At 38.9% G+C, this 22,544-nt stretch overlaps 1 protein-coding gene across 6 annotated transcripts; it reads right to left on the bottom strand.

Moving 5' to 3' along the window:
• Positions 1–22,321, bottom strand: il15l (interleukin 15, like). Of its 6 annotated transcripts, none has more exons than XR_005992498.1 (6): positions 22,127–22,321; positions 21,664–22,049; positions 13,200–13,247; positions 7,693–7,804; positions 5,111–5,248; positions 1–537 (listed from the first exon to the last, which is right to left on the bottom strand). XR_005992498.1 is itself a non-coding variant. In XM_041797986.1 (6 exons), the coding sequence occupies exons 3-6, from the start codon at positions 13,202–13,204 to the stop codon at positions 412–414; spliced, it is 384 nt and encodes a 127-aa protein (XP_041653920.1). In that variant the 5' UTR covers positions 13,205–13,247; positions 21,664–22,049; positions 22,127–22,321; the 3' UTR covers positions 1–411. The 6 variants fall into 6 exon arrangements, 3 of the variants coding, with proteins under 3 accessions (XP_041653920.1, XP_041653903.1, XP_041653912.1); XR_005992497.1 differs by having other exon boundaries at positions 5,111–5,251; positions 7,697–7,804; XR_005992500.1 differs by having other exon boundaries at positions 7,697–7,804.
• Positions 22,322–22,544: the final 223 nt, after the last annotated feature.

The following is a 22,544-nucleotide window of genomic DNA, read 5'->3' as shown; positions in this document are numbered from 1 at the left end:
CTTGCTTTTATTTGGGGCTAAGAAGATATTTCATAAAAAAGACAGGTACCATAACAAAGCTGTGCTGCCATCACACCTTCAGACATTTATATGGATTCCATGACAGCGTTTTATTTAGCATCTTTGTCTGTTAATTCACCGCATTATGGCAGTGTGGAAGCGTAAGAGCTCTGCAGAGTGGCAGCTCCACAGTCAGACATGCACATGCACACAGCTTTAGCTCCACCTCTGGCTCCATCGATCCCATTCTAGCCTCCTTCTCCTCTGTCACTTCCTCTGAAGACAGCAAAGAAGGAGGATAACTTCATCCTCCACACTCATGATGGAGGTGAAATGTCACAGGAGTGCATTTATAACAGCAACAGAGCGAGCCTGATGTCATGAAGTCCTTTTTGGAAGTCTGTTAGGGGGTCATGAGTAGGATTTGCAGTCCCCAGGAGCGCTGTTCATCAGCTGAATAAATGTTTCAAGAACCCTAAAAAAGTCCTTAGCATTTTCCTCCTTGAGCTGCTCACACTGAAGACACTCTGGGTTTGTCTGCAGAGGGGAAAGACAAACAGATGTTATAGGTGGAAGAAAATCCTACACAAGACAACATTTTTAATGCTGGAGTTCCCCAGGGCTCTATTCCAGGTCCCCTCTACTTCACTTATAATATACACCAGTGGTTGATTTCATTCATAAAATCCCAACAGATACAGTCTACACAAAGTTATTCTTGTCAGGAGATCTTCGTCTGACCTACTCATTATGTAATTTTGCACAGCAGATGGATTCGCCTGTTTCCGTGTTTCACACTGGCCAATCCATCTAGCAAAGCTCTCTTCTGAACCGTTTGGGTCTGGTCAGAAAGTGACAGGACCAATCAGCATTGAGGGGCAGTACTTTCGGACGCCGTGGAGTCATGACATAAGCAAGCAGCGAGAAGAGGCCGGTGCAATTATGGTTTGAGATTAGCGCGGATGCTGCTAAAGCGCCGGTTTTATCAGAACTTGATGACATTTCTTTGTCAAAAGAAGAACAGCGGTGAGCTGTTTTCTTTTCAAAAATGACAAAAGTCGTGTACTGACACATCTGCACTTGCCATGGTTCGTGGTTTGTGTAATGCAGTTCTCTACGGAGTTTACGCCTCTGTAGCGGCTAAGTTACGTGTTTTGTTGCTCTGATTGGCCCGTAAAGATTTGACGGACGGAACATTCATCCAATCACCCTCTGAGTTTTTTTTTAAAGGCTCTGCCCTTTTTCAAACACTGTCTATGGAAGGTTTACCAGATGGATGTGTGAAACAAATCCATCTGACGTGTCAGGTTAGTCATTATGTGCACAATATTAATTTAACCCTTCATGACCTACCATAGAACAACTCCGCCAGAGCATATCTTTACGTTTTTACATGCTGTAGTGTGTTTCTTTTTTTTTTTTGGAGTATTTGAATTGGCTATACATTAATTCAACCCTTAGATCCCAAGTTTTAATGATATGTATGTGATAAGTCTTTACTAACAAATTAAATTGCTCAAAAGCACAAAAAAAAAACCCACAAGAAAAATGAAAAGCGTTTTTTTTAAATTTTTTTTTTATACATTTACCCAAACAGATGTCATAGCTGTATCCCTCAAAATTGGGTTTGTAAAAAAGTTGAACATTTGCTCATTTCAAACCACAAAAAAAAAAAAAAAAAAAATTTGAATATGTTCATTACTTCATTTTTTAATACACTCGTCTTAATTAACTGTGGCAATAATGAAAATAAAATGAAATTGTGCTCAATTTGCAAAAAAGACAGCATTTTTAGAAGAAATAAGGTATTTACTGTAGTACAATTAAATCTCCAAGTGTGCCAGATACTTTTGAGCATGCGTTTGCAGAGGACCATGTTGAAACAATAACAAGTGCAACTTGTAACCTGAAAGAAAACAACACAATTAAAGCCCAGATTATAGTTTATTGTTTTTTGATGTGTGCGCTTTGTATTACATTTACGCAAAAGAAGGAAGGATATTTCTAGAAGAAAACAGTACACTGGAACACATTGAATGTGTTAGTGTTACTCCTGTGGTTTTATATGCAAACAGGACTATTGCTCTGTCTCAATTGGTTATAATTCTACCCACAGTTGAAAATAGATATGCTAATGGGAGCGCCGGTGATCCCGTAGGTTGTATCAGATCTAATTTTGACAACCTCAAAGCAAACAGAGCCTTATGCCCCCTCAGGCTGGAATTTGCCAAAAAGTACAGAGACGAGCCTCAAACATTCTGGGACAAAGTTTTATGGACTGATGAGACAAAGATGAACCTTTACCAAAGTGATGGAAAGGCTAAAGTTTGTAGAAAGACAGGATCTGCTCATGATCCCAAACACACAAGCTCATCTGTGAAACACAGTGGAGGTAATGTCATGTCTTTGCTGCATGGCTTCTTCTAGGACGGGCTCATTAATCTTCACTGATGATAATACACATGATGGTAGCAGAAATGAACTTAGAAGTCTACATTTTGTCTGCCAATTTAAAGGAAAGACAAAATCAAGCTGATTGGGAGATCCTTTATCATGCAACGAGATAATGACCCAAAACACACTGGCAAAACAACAAAGGAGTTCATCAGGGGCAAGAAGTGGAAGGTTTTCGACCAAGTCAATCAGACAGCTACATCCAGCACGTCAGACTGGGCTTTCCGCCGGAATAATCTGGGAGACTTGAGATGCCTGTACAATGTTAATATACTAATATTAACACCATCATCATTTTTCAAAAACATCAGTATTTCCCAATGTCTGAAACCGAGAAGATGGTAATGGTAATGCGCTTCCGTGTTTTTGTTGAGTGAGTGATTGGAGTGGAGTGGGTAGAAACTTGAGTGAGCGGTGGAGCGATAATGAGCGGAGTGGTGTGAATCCCCTCTGAGCGGACGAGCGGGCTCAAGGAACAGCTCTGTGAGCGAGGAGTGGGAAATCTCATCGCTCCACTCCGCTCACATGCTCTGTTCAGTAGCTTGTGGAAGAACCATACACAGCCACAACAGCCTGGCTCCTCCTCCTCATGCTGGTCACCAGCCTGGTCACACACAGCTGTGGGATGGCATCCCATTCTTCAACCAGCATTTGTCGCAAGTCAGCCAATGTGGTTGTGTTGGTCACTCTGGCACGAATAGCACACCCAAGCTGATCCCACAAGAGTTCAATGGGGTTAAGGTCAGGACTGCTGACAGGTCATTCTATCCTCTCCACTCCCAAATTCTGGAGGTAGTCTCTGATAAACCCCACTCTGTGGGGGCGAGCGTTGTCATCCTGGAGGATAAAGTTCTTGCTGACGGGGTGAGAAAACAGTATTCTTGGGGCGTTGTCTTCTTGGGATGCCCACTTTGCGGCCTGTCTCTGACTTTCCCCCTTATATGGAACTTGGCCTTCAGTTTGGAGATGGTACTAGGGTTCACTTCAAACAATGCCACAGCTTGGTTTTGCGGAACACCAGCTTGAAGTTGCCCAACCGACGGGCCCTATCCAGATCAGTCAAACGTGGCATGCCGATTCTTGAAGCAGACATCTACTGACCACTGCAGCAGGGCCCATGCTCACAGGTGCTGCCAATCAGGCCCCTGACTGGCAGCACCTGGGGGTACCAGAAGATCAAAACAAGAGTCAATAGCAACAGCAAAACAAGCTGTTTAGCATTGGCAGAGAAGATTTGGCACATTTTTCATGGGTGCAACCCACATACTCAGCTCTGCTGCTCATCCCACAAATGCATGATCCTTACAAATGTGGCATCATTTAAAAGGGTGATGAACAGGCTTTCCAATGGTATTAGATTTATTTCCAAGCGGGCGAAAATGGGAGAAAAATGGACCAATATCTGCCTAAATGGGAAATATTTGGACTCGACAGAGATCCAAACTGTTTCCTAGTCTATGGATATCGGTACCTGGCCACAAATCAAGTTTCCTGACGTTTATCTGGATGATTTTAAGAACACAAAGCAGAACCTGAAGGCCCACATCAGCCTGATCCATCCGTGATGGATGAGAAACTAAATTAATGCAGAAAATTTGTGAATACGAAGCCTTTGAACAGTTCATTCTCATCTGTAACTAGTTATTAATCTACGTCTTACGTTAGGTAACCTGTGAAAACATCGCTTTGTGGTTGTTTAACGGGCTCGTAAAACTTCAGGCTGCAGACTATTTTAAAACGAGATCAGCGCACCCCGGATTTCTGACTTAATCTAGCTTGATTTTAACACCAGCTGAACTTTTACTTTATTTTCAATGCGGTGAATTCTCACAGTACAGCTCTAAACTTTCATATTTTGTCGTATAAACTGTTCTAGACTAGATATATTCACATATTAACGTAGCGTTATGACTTGAACCATCTCTGTCCACGTATTCCATCAGCTGAGAATCTTTACTGACAGCAGTTAACATCATTAAGATGTAGTTATTTTTTTAAAAAGCACTTTCAGCTGAAATAAAGCTGTTTACTGCTTATTCCCGACTGATTTCTGTCACTCATCCTTTCTATAACTCTGCAGCTGCAACAGCAGACTCGCGCTGTCTGTGACTTAACATGCATGCTTTCACAGCCCCGCCCACCCAAGTGAGAGCATGGGTGTCTGTGGAAATGCAAACTATTTTGGGGTTTAGCGTACCAAACCATACCAAACCAAACTGAATTAAACCGGACCCCCTGATGGAAACACGGCTCTAAATGGCTTGCTAATGTTGCTTAAGTAAGTGTTGAGCTCTGTGGTGATGACAGATGACACCTTATACATCGCAGGGCACCAGATCAGCCAGGAGAAAATTTTCTAATAATTCAGTTGCAGTTGATAATTTCGACCTGTAGAGGGCGGCTATTCTGCACATTTTTGACATAAAAATTGAAGATGATCACAACATTTGGACCCTAACTGACACAAGTTTCCATCTGAAATAAGCGGTCTGAAGCTGAAGTTTCTCTTTCAACTTTTATTTACTCTCACATGTAGGGAAATTAAAATTGACTCCACATTCCTTTCAACTTCAAATAAGCTCTTTTTATTTCATCTGCTCATCCTCTAACCACTTCAATAATTCCTACCCTGCAGACATCTTCCTCTCCACCGTACCTGGTTAAGCAAGTCTGCCACTTCTGCAAGCTTCTCGTCCAAGTCCCACTTTCTGTTAACCTTCTCAATAGTTTTCCACTCTTGGATGATGACTGTCACTTCAGCAGCAAAACATTTCAGCGCACTTTTAGAGCAGTTCTGCTGAAGAGAGAGAGAGAGAGAGAGAGAGAGAGAGAGAGAGAGAGAGAGAGGGATATAAAGGATGGAAGATTACATAATAATGTTCCAAACATGAAAAAAACACTTGTACAAACAGATCTGGTGATAGGAGACAAGTGATCTGTAAGAATGTGAGGGAATTATGCCGTCTTTGGCACCTCAACTTTGACCTTAACAAAATGCACGAGCATTCTTCACTTTATAATTAAGGTCTATGTCACACAACTGACTTTAGATTGTGCATTTTAGCAGAAAAATCTGCCAGTATAAACAAATACTGACTTTAAATACGATGAAGAAGAGCTACAAAAATTGGCTTGTGATTGCATGTCTAAATTGTTTAATCATTTTTCGACAAAGTATTCGCCCCCTTCCTGATATCTTTTTGCATATTTGTCACACTGAAATTTTTCGGATCAAACTAATTTTAATCATTTATTAAAGGAAAAAGCCATCCAGACCTACCTGTGCCTTTGTGAAAAAGTCACCACTCCCTTTGATAAATCACGAGTTAACTGTGATTTAACACATTTCAAGGAAAACTGTGTTCAGTTTCACTTCCACACCCTGGCCTGACTGCTCGTATATCAATATGCAGCAGAAACACTGTGTTCATCTGAACTTGAATGGAAAAAAAGGACAAAAATAAAAAAGGAATCCATGTGTGAAAACAACACAAGAGCCAACTTTTTCTCCCTTTATGCCTCGGCTCCTTTTGTTTCACTGTTTTCCCTCTGAGGCTCAGAGATGCTGCAGTCCGTCTCTGATTAAACCTTTTTTTATTATCTAAGTCAGGGATGTCAGACTAAATCACAGCGGGGGCCGAATTCTGAATTTGGGTCAAACCTGAAGGGCCTAAGTGGGTCAAAATTTACCATAAACTGTAACCTCATCTTCACCGGTACAAATTAAAGGAAAAAAAAAAAAAAACGGAACATGGATGATAAATGATTCTGAGGTTAAAAGAAAAAAAAAAAAATCAAAAGTTAAAATCATGATCTTTAACAGTTCAAGTACTACAAAAAACTTAATCATGTCATTAAGAGGTAATATATGAGAAACAATTTAAAATAATGAGTTTACAAGGTCAAAAGATGATTTAAAAAATTGAAATTTTGAATTGAAAAGGTCAATATTTGGGATTAAAAGTTATATTTAGTAGTTGAAAATGTCAAGATATGAGAAAAAAATTCTAAATCAAGAGTTTAGAAGGTGAAAATATGAGATACAATTCATAATCAAAAGTCTATACGGTCAAAATATAGGATGAAATTTTAAATAGCATTCTGTCACATTCAGCAGTATGTGATATAAGAGACGTGTGCAGCTGCTGCATAATTCAGGGTTGGCAGGCAGCTGCTGTCATGTCAGTACATGACTCTTCTCTATCAGGAGATCCTGATGCTAGACTACACTTCTGCCAAACGCTGGAGAGTTCTGCACAAAAGTAGAACAAAAATCCTGGTGAAAAGCGCAGTTTGACCTAAATGTGGTGGAATTAGCTTAAACACATCAGCAAAGCAGGTCAGCAAAGCCATGGTCTATTGTAAAGTTAAGCTGTGATATCCTTATTTTATAATTAACCTGAAAAAATAACCACTATTATGAAACAAATCTCTTTTTAAAATCATTTGTGTAGTATATAGCCTTCTTTAGAAATGTTAATCTATTTTGTTATAAAAAAAAAAAAAAGAATTAAAATGGGTTAAAAATTGGAAACATGGGTTAATAATGGCAAAAAGTGGTGGAAAGGTGGTGAAGTTGAATTTTAATAGTAGCAGAAATGGGTTGGAAGTGGCAAAAAAAAGCAAAAATGGGCATAAATAGTCGTAAAAGGGAATTAAAAAGTGGCTCAAAAGGCTTTAAATTGGCAAAAATGGGTGGAAATCTGGTGAAATGGGAAGAAAATTAATATGAATTGGCAAAATAGTGCTAACTGAGAAAGAAAAAACAGGCAGGTATTGGCAGACATGGTCAAACTGGCAACAATGGGCATATCAGATAGTGAAATGTGGTTAAAATGGGAACAATTGTGCATAAAAAGTGGCAAAATTGGGTTAATAGTGGCAATAATGGGTCAACAGAGGCAACATTTGGCTTATGTGGCAAGAATTTGTTTAGAAGTGATGAAAACAGGCAGAAAAAAGTGGTGGAAAGGCTTTAAAATGGACAGATAAGTGTTAAATGGCAAAAATGTGTCAAAACTTGTAGGAAAAAAATGATGAAAACTGGTTAAAATTTGGCAAAACTGGTGTAAAGTGGCAACAGTGGAATTCTCAAAATATTCTAAGTTTTTTAAAGGAATCTGGAGACCCCCTCTCTGTTGCGCGACACCAAGGTTGAGAACCACTGACTTAGATGTAGATCAGATCTCATCTTATGACCAATTAATGCAGAAATCTAGATGATTATAAAGCACTCACATACTTTTTCTTCAGTTCTATCAGCTCATCCTGCCTCAAGGTGCAGGTCCAGATAGTTGGGATCAGTGCAGCGTTCACTGTTAAGCAGACCACAGGGTCGAACACAGAATCACTGATGGAAACATGAATATGACTTGATCAGTAACAGTTCTTGATGAACGCCCATGAAAAGGTTAAACTTAAAATCTAAAAGGAAAAACAGCTGCTATAATTAAAGATAGAGAGGAAGTCTGCCAGATAATAGCAGATCGACTGAAGTAGTTAGAAAATGTACAGTAATATGCAGTGCTCCAATGAAGCTGCCGTAATTACCCAAGGAGTTACTCAACATTTCCACTAAATAACAGTTGGACACTTTGCCTTAAATGTCATTTATTATCCACTAGCATCTATTATATCTTCTTATCTTATATATTTTCAATTTATTTAAACCATCTTATTCATCAATCCTTCATGAAGATCAAACAGTCTGATAAAGCAGGGATTCTCAACATTGGGGCAGGGACCCCATTGGGGGTCTTGAGACACTGAGGGGAAGTCTCCAGACGGCTTTAAAAAATAAGAATATTTTTAACTTACACTGTTGCCACTTTACACCAATTTTTCCAAATTTTAAACCGTTTTCATCACTTTTTCACACCAATTTTAACACATTTTCGCCTCTTAAAACCCATTTTTTTCATCAAGTTTAAACCCTTTCCAACACTTTTTTTCTGCCTGTTTTTGCCACGTTTAAACCAAACCTTGCCACTATTGTTTGCTCTGTTGACCCATTATTGTCAATACTGACCCCTCTTTACCACTTTTTACACCTCATTTCACAATTTGATACACCTATTTTTTTTCCATGTTTACCAAATTCTGCATCAGCTAACCCTATTTAGCCAGTTTATATCAATTTTTCATCCCATTTCACCAAATTTCTGCCACTTTCAAACCATTTCAGCCAATTTTTAATCCCCTTTTACCTCCTTATATGCTCTTTTGTGCCACTTGAACCCATTTTTGCCATTTTTTGTTTTAATGCCACTTTTAAAGGTTAAATAAAATAAATAAAATTATCTAACTTTTGGCATTTCTAACCCATTTCTGCTTCTTTTAAAATTTTAATGTATTTAAATTCTGTTTTTAACCAAAGTATTTACAATTTTAGGAGGGCTACTTGCTATACAAATGAATTAAAATGATATTTGTTTCTCTGATAAGAGTGGTTATGATTCAGGTTAAAGATAAAATACCACAGCTTAACTTTAAAATGGACCATGATTTTGCTGGTCCCCAGTTTGGCTGGGCCCCAGGAAGCTCTACCATTTTCCCCCTAATGGATGGCCATGTCTTCTTGAATGTGATAAAGGATTGGACAGCAAGTCAAGACTAAATATGAGCTAGAAAACTGATAAAAATATCAAAAGAGGAGAACAGATGAGGTGTCTGACATATTTTATGATCTGTTCAAAAGACCTATAGCAGTCAAAAAGACCTTTATTTCTGGCATGGCTGGTGACCCTACAACCCAGGACTACATCCCAGCAGAGGAGCTGGACCTGAATATGGAGGGGATCAGAGAGGGGCGCTGTCCCACCACAGAACATGGACACTTTAACATTACTGGAACACAATCATGTGTGACTTTTGTTCACCCTGCTGTGCCTGCTGACACTCTCAGACTTCTGCAGCCACCGTAGATGATCCTGTGAGAACTCCATTAAAAACACAGGCTTGGCAGGCTCTGTTAAAACGATTGCAGTTTTTCACAATGCCTAAAACTCTGTTTCATGCTCTCTGAACCAAACAGTCTGTTGCCAAAACTCATTCATGGAATCAGCCTCCCTGCTGGCAAAACCTTAAACATTTTTCCCAGACAATCATGGCTGAAATACTCATTTCCTCTTGTTTTCAAATCTCTAAACACAACCTCACTCTCTGAAACACATTTTTCATTGCAATGTACTATGCAGAATGGTGACTAATGGAGGCAGAACAGCTGTCCCCGTTTAAACACAGAAACAAAAGCCAGCCCCCCACTCCCCCCACCAGTTACCATTCCAACACTATCTGAGCAGCAGACCAGGTTGTTTGGTTTCCCAGCTTGCAGTCAACCACCTGCTGGTCGAGTACAAAGAGTTATTCTTCGATGTTGTATGGAAAGGAGTTGTGCAGAAAACCCACCAGTTTCCCAAGAAGGACTCTCCCACTGCCCAGAGGACGACACGAGCCCTGCTCTCATCCCGAAGCTAAATCAAGACTTTTAACTTGCCAGAACTGTGGAAGGACAATTACCTCCTAAGACCGTATGTGCACATCTGAGGACATAACTATCTGGCTTTTCCAACATACCATAATAATTCCTCTACTACTAGAATTTTTGAGAAAATTATCTGCACTGTCCATTGATGTTTTAGTAATTCAGTTGAAAGACTGGGAGACTTTGCAATGAAATTTCAAGGGTAACAATTATTTATTGGAAATTAAAACACATACAATTTTGAAATATTTTGTATATTATTATTATTATTTTATTATTATTTTTTAAAGTTTTATTGCAGTGAAATTTTTGAATATTTACATGATTTTTTATATTCTTTGATATTTCTAGAAGTAAAAGGAAATATCAGGGAATTTGTTTTCATGTTTGGGGGTATTTTCCATTGTTTTTCATGGAACCTTGGGGATGTATTTGTTTTGGAGAATTTGCGTTGGCATTTGGGGGAATTGAAACAAAAATTGGGAATTCAAATGGATTCTTTAATTTAAAATTTAGGCCTTGTGAAAAAATTTTCATTGAAACATTTGAGGAATATTTGAAGAAAGTTGGGTCGCTTTATATGGTAAACTGTAAAAATATGATTAAGAATTTTTCACAAAAATTTTAGGTAGTTTTTATGGAATTTCTGGGAATTTGTGTTGAAATTGGACATACGTTTTTGTCACAATTAATTCCTCTTTAAAGACAAGACTGAGCTTTTCAAACCTATCAGGTCCTAATTATCCTGAATAAGTGGAAGAAACTAAAAATTCATTCCAAACAAAAGCCCAGGTCTCAGGAGGAAAATGGACTGATCTCTGCTTACTTCTGGATCTGCTGGGCATCAGACTCTTATCACACACCCTGATTACAGGGGAGAGGCTTTAATCTTGGCAGAAATAGCTGTAAGAAGTGATTCATATCCTCTGAAAGCTGTGTGCATGTCTGAATGTTTGAGTATTTGAAGCAGAAACAAAGGTGTAACAGGAATTCATGGGGAGCACCAGCAGAGAGGAGAGGTTTGTGGCCATATGGTGTGTTTGCTCATTGGTCAGTATCTTTCCAGACTATATTTTGAGCATCTGCAGATATATAACCATAAAGTGCATGCCTGCTCTTCACTATATGTAAAGGAGAAAAATCATGCACAGAGTGCAGCTACAAGTCTCTGCAGGTTTTGTTTCTTCGATTAAACATAACCACATGACTCCAGCTATTAAAGTCAGACTACATTACATCATGATGTTTTCTGAATTAAACCATTTGCTCAAACGTCGGCGTCCTGCATGTTTTACTCCTCCAGGACCACACTGGGGTAAACAACACATCTCAAACACACTTGAAGGAATTAAACTTTGCTTTTCCCTTTCCCTATTGCACATTAGTTTTCCCCTACATTTTTCTTTCTTTATTTGTCTTAGTTTTATTTACTTATTGGGTGGAGGAAATCTTTTTATGGCATTGTCAAGGAGAGAAGACAGAGTCAGAAACAGGGATGAGAAAGTAGGGAATGATTCAAGAGAGGCCTCATGTCAACAGGACCGAACCGCCATGCCTGCACCCCGATATCCATCCTTCCCAGAGATTACTGAGGTTAAAGATCAAATGTCCAGGTCACTGGGCCTCATATGCATCACTTGATAGTCTCAATATCTGAAGACCGTTTTTATATGCAACCCCATTTCCAAAAAAGTTGGGAGACTGTTTAAAATGTAAATATAAACTGAAAGAAATGATTTTCAAATCTCATAAACCATATTTTATTAAAAATAGAAAATAAACGACATATCAGATTATGTAACTGAAACATTTTACAATTTCTTGAAAAATATTAGCTCATTTTGAATTTGATTGCAGCAGCACATCTAGAAAAAATAGGAATGGGGCAATAAAAGGCTAGGGAAAAATAAGTCATGAAAAACAGCTGGAGGAGGACTTTGCAACTCATTAGGTGAATCGGCAACAGATCAGTAATATAAGCAGGTTTACAAGGAGTATTTTAGAGAGGCAGAGTCTCTCAGAGGTAAAGATGGGCAGAGGTTCACCAATGATTCAGAGAATCTGGCAAGGCTGAAGGGGCCCTCAGGGGCCAATGCATTAAAACAGGCATGATTCTGTACTGAAATCACTGCATGGGCTCAGGAACACTTCCAGAAATCATTGTCTGTCAACACAGTTGGCCGTGCCATCCACAAATGACAGTTAAAGCTGGATCATGGAGAGAAGAAGCCATATGTGAACAGGATCCAGAAACACCACCGTCTTCTCTGGACCAAAGCTCATTTAACATGGACTGAGGAAACATGGAAAACTGTTCTGTGGTCAGATGAAACCACAGACACCGTGTCCTGTGGACAGTTCTAAAGCCTGCATCTCTGATGGTTTGGGGTTGCATTAGTGCCTATGGCGTGGGCAGCTTACACATCTGGAAAGGAACTATCAATGCTGAGAAGTAGAGAGAGGTTTTAGAGCAACATATGCTTCCATCCAGACAACGTCTCTTTCTGCTAAACCACATATCACATCTATCACAACAGCATGGCTTCACGGAAGAAGAGTCCTGGTCCTAAACTGGTCTACCTGCAGTCCAGGCCTTTCACCAACAGAAAACATTTGGAGCATCAGAAAGGAAAGAAGACCCAGGACTGTTGAGCAGCTAGAATCCTACATCAGACAAGAATGGGACAACATTCCTCTCCCTTAACTCAGACAACTGGTGTCATCACTTCTCAGACATTTAGGGACTGTTAATAAAGGAAAGGGGATGCTACACAGGGGCCCCTGTGCCGTGGTTTCAGGAACCTGAAACCCTTCTGGGGCCCACCAAACCCTGAATACAACCTAAACACGAGCAGGTTTACATCGAGGATTTCAAAGTGAGGAGGCATTAATGTCCCCTGGAAACTGATAGCATCTTTGAGGTGAAGGGTAAAAGGTCGAGGTCACTGGGTCATAGGTTAATATCTCTCTCTTGAGAGCATGATATCTTTAAGAACATTGTGAGGTATTTTCACTTCTGACTGCATTGAAGGATTTTTGTCAAATGTGGCACAATCTTACACGGTCAAAGGTCACTGTAACTTCAATTGTATAGAGGCAGTTGAGAGTCAGGAGACTGCTGTAATTTTTAAAAGAAGATTTATCAGCTGAGGACCTTTGGCTGTGTATGTGTAAGTACAAAGTAAAAGCCAAATGCTATGATGGATAAATTATTAATCTAGATTCTATATTGAGTGAGTCAGCACTGTGTGGTGAATCATACCTCATAGTCGTCGATGGCGGGCGTGTACAGCATGCAGTCCAACGAATTCTGCAGGAAAGACAGTTTGCAGATTTATTAAATAATAATAATAAAAATATATTTATCATCACATTTTTTATAAAGCACACATTTTAACAAGGTTTTAATGTCTTAAAGAAAATAATAAGAGAGAAATCTTAAATCGTTAATATGTTTGAGAATTTAAAAAGGCCTTCTCTTAAAGATGAATGTAAGAAATACTTGTTTTAAGTTCTCATGGTTCTGCTTGCTCTCTTTTTATTTTTTCTAATCATATATCTCAATTCTGTGTCATTTGAGATTTTTTATTTACTTAAATCAAAAGTGCATTACAAAAATTTTTTAGAAAGATTATAATTTAGACAAAATGCAATATAAGGAGAGGTTTTTACAATCTTTGGTGTTAATCAGCAAAAACTGGGTCACTGTGGGTCAGTCAGCAGTTAAATATGTTTAATACTTTAATTTAGAGAAGCAGTTTTCAGAGTGTGAGACACAGCCAGTGTTTTTTCCAGCAGCTACATTCAGTGTTAAATTTGTCGACTAAAACTATGACCATAAATGTTTGTCGACAGCCTTTTTCTCTGTCTGACAAAACTAGACTAAGACTAACAAAATAGATGTGTGATGACTAAAACTGACAAAAACTCAGTTTAGTTTTCATCAAGATGACTAAAACTAGACTAAAATGTAATGTCATTTTCATTGGACATTCAAATTCCATGATATTTCTCCACTGTGGGTAAATCTGTCAAAAACAGTACATCTGAATCTATTCTGCCTCTCAGCTGTAGAAAGCAGGGACCCCAGGTTCCTGCCAAACTTTTAGTCCAAAATCATGATTACATCCCCAATGATACATGGACAAGGTTTACAGGAAATGGTCCATCCAGCTGGTGGGAGTCAAGACGTGGTGTTTTGCATATTTGCAAAGACTTCGATGTGTTTCCCAAGGGAAAGTGTAAACGTGACGAAACCTTTCCCAACTGTAAGCTTACATGGAGATGACAATGACTAGCAATAAAATGAGACGTGGAGTTTCCATGAGGAAGACACCTGGGATTAGGACTGCTTCTGAACTACCGTGTGATGTAAAATTGTTGGGATGTTGTCTTCTGATTCAGTCTCAGTACATCGAGATAATCAGAGAAAGTACACAGATAGCTGTGAACAACAACAGTGCAATTTCAAATCTTCCATTGTTATTCCCACTGTTATTGTGTGTTTTTTTTTCGAGACCTTTAAACTGACATCTCATTTAGCCAGTTGGGACCTTCCTTACTCTTTGGTTGAGCAGGGTTACACAACCCAAAAAAATAACTTAAAGGTGTCAAAAATTTTTAAAAAAGTGGTAAAATTGGCAAAAAAAATTAAAAAGGTGGAAAATCAGCATAAAAGTGGCATTTAACTGCAAAAGGCAGCTTAAATGGGTGAGAAGTGGCAAAAATAGGCAAAAAGGGGCGAACACTTAGGGAAAAGTGGCAAAAATGGGTGAGAACTGGTAAAAAAATGAGTTACAGGTGGCAAAAATAGTCCAAAAGTGGCAAAACTGGGGCAAAAAACGAGTGAAAAAGTGACTAAAATGGGCAAAAATCAGCAAAAAGGTGGGAAAAATGGGCAAAACGCATCAAAGAGTAGCAAAATGGGAAATAGGTGATATTTAATTGCAAAACGCAGCTTAAATGGCCGAAAAGTGGCTAAAAAGGGTAAAAAAATTGCATTAAAGCAGGATAAAATTATAAATAATGTTTCAAATTTGGCCATAAAAGAGCCACAAATAATCACAAAAGCCACACGTTGAGTATCACTGGTATAGAGCCTACAATAGCCAATGAGGGTCTGGGGTGAAGAAAGGTGATGTCATCAGACCAAGCCATAAAGAATGTTTGCAATCACATGATCCTGAAAGTTTAAGGGTCAGGAATGAATGTAAATGGAGGAAGGTTAATACTTTACAGCTCTAACTGGATCTCTAGACAGCGGCTATCATCAGAAAATGTCTACATACATTGAATATGATCCCTACACTTTACAAAACAATGATTTTTACCACAGTTTAACTGATTTACCCGGCGAGGAGGCAATCACTATCACAAATACTCGGTCCTGCAGACCTCCCAGCATGGTGAAGCCAGACGAAGGTAAACAAGAGTCTAGAGGAGTCTTGTACTGAGCTTAGAGGCTAGCTGAGCATCTTTAACGTATAAAAAAAATACTCATTTTGTCACAAAAACGCTTTTAATTGGAACAGTGATGTACTATTGGCTGAATAAACCTCCTGGGGTGAGTGGAGTGAGATGATGAGTAGTTTAAGAGCGAGGCTGTTCTACGAAACCGTTCTTTATGTCCGCAGCAGTAGCAAGCTTACGTTTGAGTGCCAGTTTCCTTTCCTCCATCCCTTGTCGTTATTAAATCCACATTTTAAAAAGCTAAACTGGGACCAAATGAAGAGCTATTTGAGAGCCAGAAACCCAGCGCTACTGAGCTAAACCAAATGATCTGGATCTCTGAAAAGAGACAGGTTTCAGTTCACAATTAGAGAGGCTGAGGAAGCATGAGTAAGATCAGAGTTTAAGGAGCTACAACATGACAAAACTGGACCGATTTTTTTTTTTTTTAGATTTTTTTTGCCTTAATATTTCACTAATTTTGTGACACAAAAGAAGCTTAAGAATGTTTATATTGTTGCAGTTTGAATGTTTGGGATACTGGGGAACAGCTCTAAACACGACCTTCTTGGTAGCGTTTCTTTATGCAGAAATCACTAAAGCCCAAAACACACCTGGGGACTCTTGAGCGGGCTGTCAGATCTGGTATCAAGCCCCTGGCCGAGCAGTGGCTGGTGGGGGGGTTTGACCGTTAACGTGCTGCTGGTATGAGTCAAGGACGGCAACTGAAGCAGGTCAAAGGACGTGAGGCACCGCAACAGCTCTGGTATGTTTTGTGCTTAACTGCCCCCCTGGGAGAGTCATCCACTGCTGTGTAATGTCATCTGCAAAGAAGCTATGAGGGCTGGCATGCTCCAGGACCCCTCTAGATGTCTCCTTCCCATAGAAGGCAGTGTGATATCTGTATGCTGAAGCATTCAGGAGTAGCAGCCTTTTTCTTTTAGGTGCATGCTAATGGTTACCATGCTATCTAAGGGCTCTTTTTGGAGCCTCCACTCTGAAAACGTCTGGAATTTTTTCTTATAAAAACTCATTTTCTGTTCTCATCTTTGAACCTGACTGAGCTAAGGCTTCATGCTTTGGTCCAGTTGAGTTTCCCAGCTAATCCTCCCAGCTACAGTCATCTAGAGACCTCTGTTTCACTGTAACCCAGTCTTACTCAACCCTGCTCAACCAAAAAGCCAAATTGTTGAAAAACACTTTTGCATGAGCCACAATCTAAGAGGTGAAAAGTAGGTGAAAATGTCAATAAATATCAGTTAAAGCTTGCAAAAGAGGTGATAAAACTGCAAAAAAGTGGCCAAAAAATGCGTGAACAGGGGTAAGACAGGCAGAAAATGACAAAAACTGGGTGAAAAGTGACAAAAAATGTAGAGAAAAAGTGGCAGAAATGGGTGTGACATGACAAAAAATGCCTTACAGGAGGCAATAATGGTAAAAAAAAAAAAAAAAAGGCAAAAACTTGGTAAAAAAAAAAGGTGAGAAGTGACTAAAATTGTCAAAAAGGAGCAAAAAGGTTCAGAGAAATTGAGTGAAAAGTGACTGAATTTGGTAAAAAGCAGAAAAAGATGGGGGAAATGAGTAGAAAGTGACAGAATTTGGCAAAAAGCAGCAAAAAGGTGGGTCTGGGAAAATGAGTGATAAGTGACTAAATTTGGTAAAAAAAAAAAAAAAAAAAACTGGAAAAAGGTGGGAAAAATGAGTGAAAAACAACTAAAATTGGCAAAAAAAAAAACAGCAAAAAGGTGGGGGGAAATGAGTGAAAAGTGACAAAAATTTGATAAAAAAAAAAATGGAAAAAAGTGGGGGAAAATCGGTGAAATGTGCAATTTGCAAAAAGCAGGATAAAAGATGCAAAAACTGGTGAAAAAGGGCATAAATTGGATTCAAGTGGAAAAAATGGTAAAAAAAAAAAAAAAGGGGCAAAAATTGAAAATAAGGGCAATGGAAATATACAGACAAAAACTACAAGTTGACAATTAAGTTTGACAATTAAAGCTGACTGTATGTGTGGGAAACAAATGGCAATGGATAATTCTAAAGTCAAAGTTTCCTTCTTTATGGTTTTCCAGGGGAATAATATTTCAAATGTAGACATAAACGAGCCACACGTTGAGTATCACTGCTGTAAACAGTCATTACTCAGTACCAGTAGCAGCTGCAGGCGGTCAGACAGTTTAGAGACATTTCAGAGTGTTACCTTTCTAAAGACATCCTGTTTGTGTTTACACACTGGTGTTTTTGCCTAATTTTACCCAGAATTCTAAGGGGTTGACAGTCAGGCACCAACTTATCTTAAAGAGCAGAAAGACCTAGCATTGCTAGATGTTGTTCACGGAGGTAAATTGGGTCTTTTCTATAAATTTCCAACCCATTTGTGCTAATTAGACAGTTCTCTCTGTGTTTGGGTCAAAACTTTGGCTGAAGATCTGCCGTTTCACTAAACCTGTTCATACTATTGATTGTTAAAATAACACATTACTGAACAACCCTGAACTTTCTGACAGACTATTTCCCTGCACAGTGACTGATATTTCCTTCAGCCTCTGCTGGTCCGAGGTTCAGAGACGGCATTTAAATGGAGAAAAAGGAGCTGAATCCACTCAACACACAAGTCAGTGTGTTAAAATGTGTGTGCAGACATGTTTACAGCATCTGTGTGGCTCACTGCACAGGTGTGGAGAAATATCATTCAGCTATTTGGAAACCAGACTCCTCCACTCTCCATACTCTACATGACCTCAGGGCCTGAAATCATGATCTATGTTCTTATCATTCAATTTGACATTAGTCATCTGCGGTGAAGATGATAAGCTGATTAAAAAAAGATCTCTCCATCCATGATCTGATTTACAATCAGCGATAGCGGAGCATTTTTTAACCATGAGTGACCCAAACAGAGCCAAGAGGAACATGAGGGCAGTGGAACTACTGGCACAGTTACCAGGTAATAAATAAGTGAGATAAAGGTTAAGTAATGATTCAGTAATGATTAACATTACATTAACAAACGATGAAATGTGATGAATAACAATCTACCTGTTAACTACTCCCAGAATTTGGGAGTGGAGAGGATGGAATGGCCTGCCAGCAGTCCTGAGCTCAACCCCACTTAACTCTTGTGGGATCAGCTTGGGCATGCTGTTGGTGCCAGAGTGACCGATACAACCACGTTGGCTGACTGGTGACAAATGCTGGTGGAAGAATGGGATGCCATCCCACAGCAGTGTGTGACCAGACTATTGTGGCTCTCCACACACTACTGAGGCTCGAGTTTGTTAAATGGATAAATAGTTGAACTGCCAATATGTCTCATTTCTTTAGACTTCAACCATCAGATCCACCAAACACCAAAGATAGAGCCAACAGCAGAATTAGCTGTTTGGCATTGGCAGAGAAGATCTGGAACATATTTCATGGGTGAAACCCACATACTCAGCTTTGCTGCTCTTCCTACAAATGCATGACCCTTACAAATATGGCACTATTTAAAAGGAAAATAAAAAGACTTTCTAACAGCATTAGATTTATTGCCAAGAAGCAAAGAAATAATCCACCAAGCACTCATTTCCATACTTTTTGAGCTGAGTTTAGTAGTGTGTTAGTGATTTGTCCTCTAATGGCCTTAAAGCTGATATCAAATAAATAATAACTTAAACCAACAACTTATGGATAACTATCTGTTAATTCCTTATGCATTTGTTTTACTTCTGTACAATTAATCCAATCACAATCATGATGTCAGGCTGGGCGATTACATAAATGCATAAAGGCTGTGATTATATTGTAGTATTTGTTACACCTAAAAACGTGATTCATTTCCTAAAAATGCTAAAATAGGGATCAAAATTAGTGTGCACTAATGTTGTCAACATAATCTTCACATACTGTATGACACCATGGTTTAAAACCTGCAGCCTCTTTTATTTAAAAAAAAATACAGTACAGGATGTGCAGATTCTTTAAAACAGGGATGTCAGACTCAATCACAGCAGGGGCCAAATCCTGAATTTGGGTCTAACCTGAGGGCCGAACAGGGTCCAAATTTACCATAAACTGTCAACCTAATCTTCACTGCTAACGCATTATAGGGGGAAACAAAAATGTAAGATTGATGATAAATGATTTTGAGATAAAAGAAAATTCAACGGTTAAAATCCTGACTTTTAACAGTTAACGTACTAAATAAAATTCAAAGGTCAAAATATGAGATAATTTTAAAAAAATTATGTGTTTAAAGTTCAATATTTAAGATAATATAAAAAATAATAGCTTAAAAGGTTAAAAATGGAATAGAATTTAAAAAATCATGAGTTTAAAATGTCAAAATATGAGACAAAACACACAATTATGAGTTTAAAAGGTCAAAAGATGAGATAAAAAAAATTAACAATTTGAATTCAAAAGGTCAATATTTGGGATTTAAAGTTATAATTAGGAGTTGAAAAGGTCAAGATATGAGAAAGAATTCTAAATTAAAAGTTTTGAAGGTGAAAATATGAGATAAACTTCAACATACTGAGTTATAAAGATCCAAATATGAAATAAAATTGTAGGATTTTAAATCTAAAAGGTTAATATTGTGGTGTACTCGGACCATGAGTTTTATTTTGTATTTTATTTTGATAATTCTTTCGGTCGCCGACTTCCGGCGTCCGTTGTTGTGTTGGGTAACTTGTCGGTGCTTCCCCTGAGGTTCACCATCCCCCACGGCGCTGCAGAGTAGGATCACACCTGCTACGAATCATCCAATCTGGACTACCTACAAGAGGCTGCTCGTGATTCTCTGCAGTGCCAGAGTTTTGCTCTTACTCATCTGTGGTAAACCTTCAGCGCTCGGCCTTACTACCTTCGTGCATTTTTGTATGTTTCCAGTACCTACCTGTTGGCGATTTTCTAACGTGTCTCTCTGTTCTTTTCCAGTGCCTCACTCCACGCTCACCTGCAGCTTTGTACAGCACTCTCTCCCACGACGACTCATTCCCTGGACCCTTCCCCCCGTCTCAATAAAACCTTTAAAACTGCTTCCTCGTCTGCATTTTGGGTTCATACACCACTCACACGCAACAAATATTTGGGATTAAAATTCCAAGTTAGGAGTTGAAAATGTCAAAATGTGAGATAAAATTCCAATTCATGAGTTTAAATGGTTGAAATATGACCTAAAAATTAAAATGGTGAATCTACATGTTCAAACTAGAAAAGCACTCAAAGAGCACAGACCTCCACCATCAGCCCTATCTCCCAATAGTAAAGATTCTTTAAAAAATTCCTGGATCCAGACGGTGATCCAGATCGCTCCCAAAATCTAATCAGTTCTTCCTATGCCATTTCTGGAATGGAATGGCTATTCCAGTTATTAGTCAAGCCCTCAGGCGTTGCTAGGGGAAATAAATTGTTGTTTTAGTAAAACTTTCTATTTTGCTCAAAAAAATGTATGAAATTATAAATTAGTAGTTTTATTAACTATTTTCGTTGGCAAGTGACCATGGTATAAGCGGGTTAATGCCGACAAGGTGTCCAATTATCAGGAATTAATGGATGACATGGACGTGTGAACCGTCCGACGCGCAGTGGGACCCTTACGTGGCCTCTTTGTAGTCTAGTTAACAAGTAGTTGGTAACTCACTTATCTCAGATTTTAAATTAACTTGCAGTTAGTTCTTGGTTCCCTAGGTTAACAAGTGGTGGGTTCCTCATTTGTTCCATGGTTATCTAGCAGAACATTACTCCCCAGATTAACTAGCAGTTAATCACTCATTAGTTTGATAGTTAACTAGCAAATATTTACTCATTTGTTGCCTAGTTAACTAGTAGTTATTTGCTATTTTTACCAGGTTAACTAACAGTTAATCGTTCATTGGTTCTATAGATAACCAGCAGTAAAGTATCGATTTATTTCCTGGTTTTACTAGTAATAAGTAACTATTTGGTTCTCTGCTTAAATCGCCATTAGTTTCTAATTCCTTACCAAGTAACTATACCATTTTAATTGTTAATTAACTAGCAGTTATTTACTTATTTGTTGCCAGGTCAACTAGAAGTTATTTACTTATTTTATTTATTTGTGTCCTGGTTAACTAGCAGTTGGTAATAATGTTTGTATACCTTTGTTCTTAGGTGTATTCTTGGCCTGTTCTTATAAATCCTAATATTCTTCCAGACACAACCCAAAGTTTCTGATGTTACAGCTGCACCATGAGTAAGATGATCAGAGCAGATCAGACCACTCATTTCTAATGTTTCCTGTAGTGAAGCAGAGAGAGTGTGAATCATACCAGCGGGGCCACCTTGCTCAGTGTCTTGACCCGGTGGAGGATGTCCCGGTAGCAGTTTAGTGCTGCAGGTTGTTGTGGCAGGGTGAGCAGACAGAAGAAACACAGACAAACACTCGCGAGACCTCGTCTCCCCGTCAGCATGGCACAGCCAGCAGAACCATCATCTGCATCGCATTATCCTCTTCTGCTTCCCACTACAACATTTCCGCAGACATCGACAGCCTTAGTGGAGCTTTAAATCCAACACAGCTTGGAGGCCATGCTTTAGGGGCATGGAGTCCTAAAGGAGGTCCGCTGGGAAATATGCTTCTTCTGTCTTCAGGAACCTTGGACATGCCCTCAAGCAAGGCAGCAACCTCCTCTCTGCAGCTAACCTCGAGAGGCACCTGGTAGCAGAGATCAGACGAGGTTTTGAGTCTTCAAATGCAGATAACAACAGCCAATAACATGAAGTTTTACTTACATGAAATGTACTTCTTCAGTAAATCCTCCTGATCAGATGTTTTACTGAAGCACAAATATCAGGAAAAAATCAGCCAAAAGATAAGAAGCCAAATCACAGAAAAACATGAAAATGCTCTTAAACCAAATTCCACCAAAGAAACGTCAGATTCATCCTGTTTCAAGAAAAACATCTGCTCTCACGTCACTCTCACCAGAGTTTCGCCCCTTCTGTCTCTCCTCTCCCGTTCCCTCCAATTTAACACATTGTGACTCCTCCCATTCCTCCTCCTCTTTTCACCAGAGGGAGTAGATATCTGTGGCTTCTGCCTCCAATCCAACTCTCTTCCTTTAAGAAGTTAAAGTCCCTCAGGAAGTAAAGGCTCCATAAATCAGATAAAGATTCTTGTGTATTACGTCAAATTTTCATGATCTAGAGT

Source organism: Cheilinus undulatus, linkage group 2 (genome assembly GCF_018320785.1).
Source record: "Cheilinus undulatus linkage group 2, ASM1832078v1, whole genome shotgun sequence".
Lineage (NCBI taxonomy): Eukaryota > Metazoa > Chordata > Actinopteri > Labriformes > Labridae > Cheilinus > Cheilinus undulatus.
The sequence above is the reverse complement of the archived record's forward strand: the minus strand, read 5'-3'. Positions and strand labels throughout refer to the sequence as shown.

What these genes read in the sequence shown, in the direction of transcription:
- il15l (XM_041797969.1), bottom strand. Translation starts at nt 21,804, where the DNA reads ATGCTGACGGGGAGACGAGGTCTCGCGAGTGTTTGTCTGTGTTTCTTC. An exon ending in CCGCCATCGACGACTATGAG is followed by an intron (nt 5,252 to 13,199) that starts GTATGATTCACC and finishes CTCTCTCTTCAG; the next exon opens with CAGAACTGCTCTAAAAGTGC. An exon ending in TGGCAGACTTGCTTAACCAG is followed by an intron (nt 538 to 5,110) that starts GTACGGTGGAGA and finishes TCCCCTCTGCAG; the next exon opens with ACAAACCCAGAGTGTCTTCA.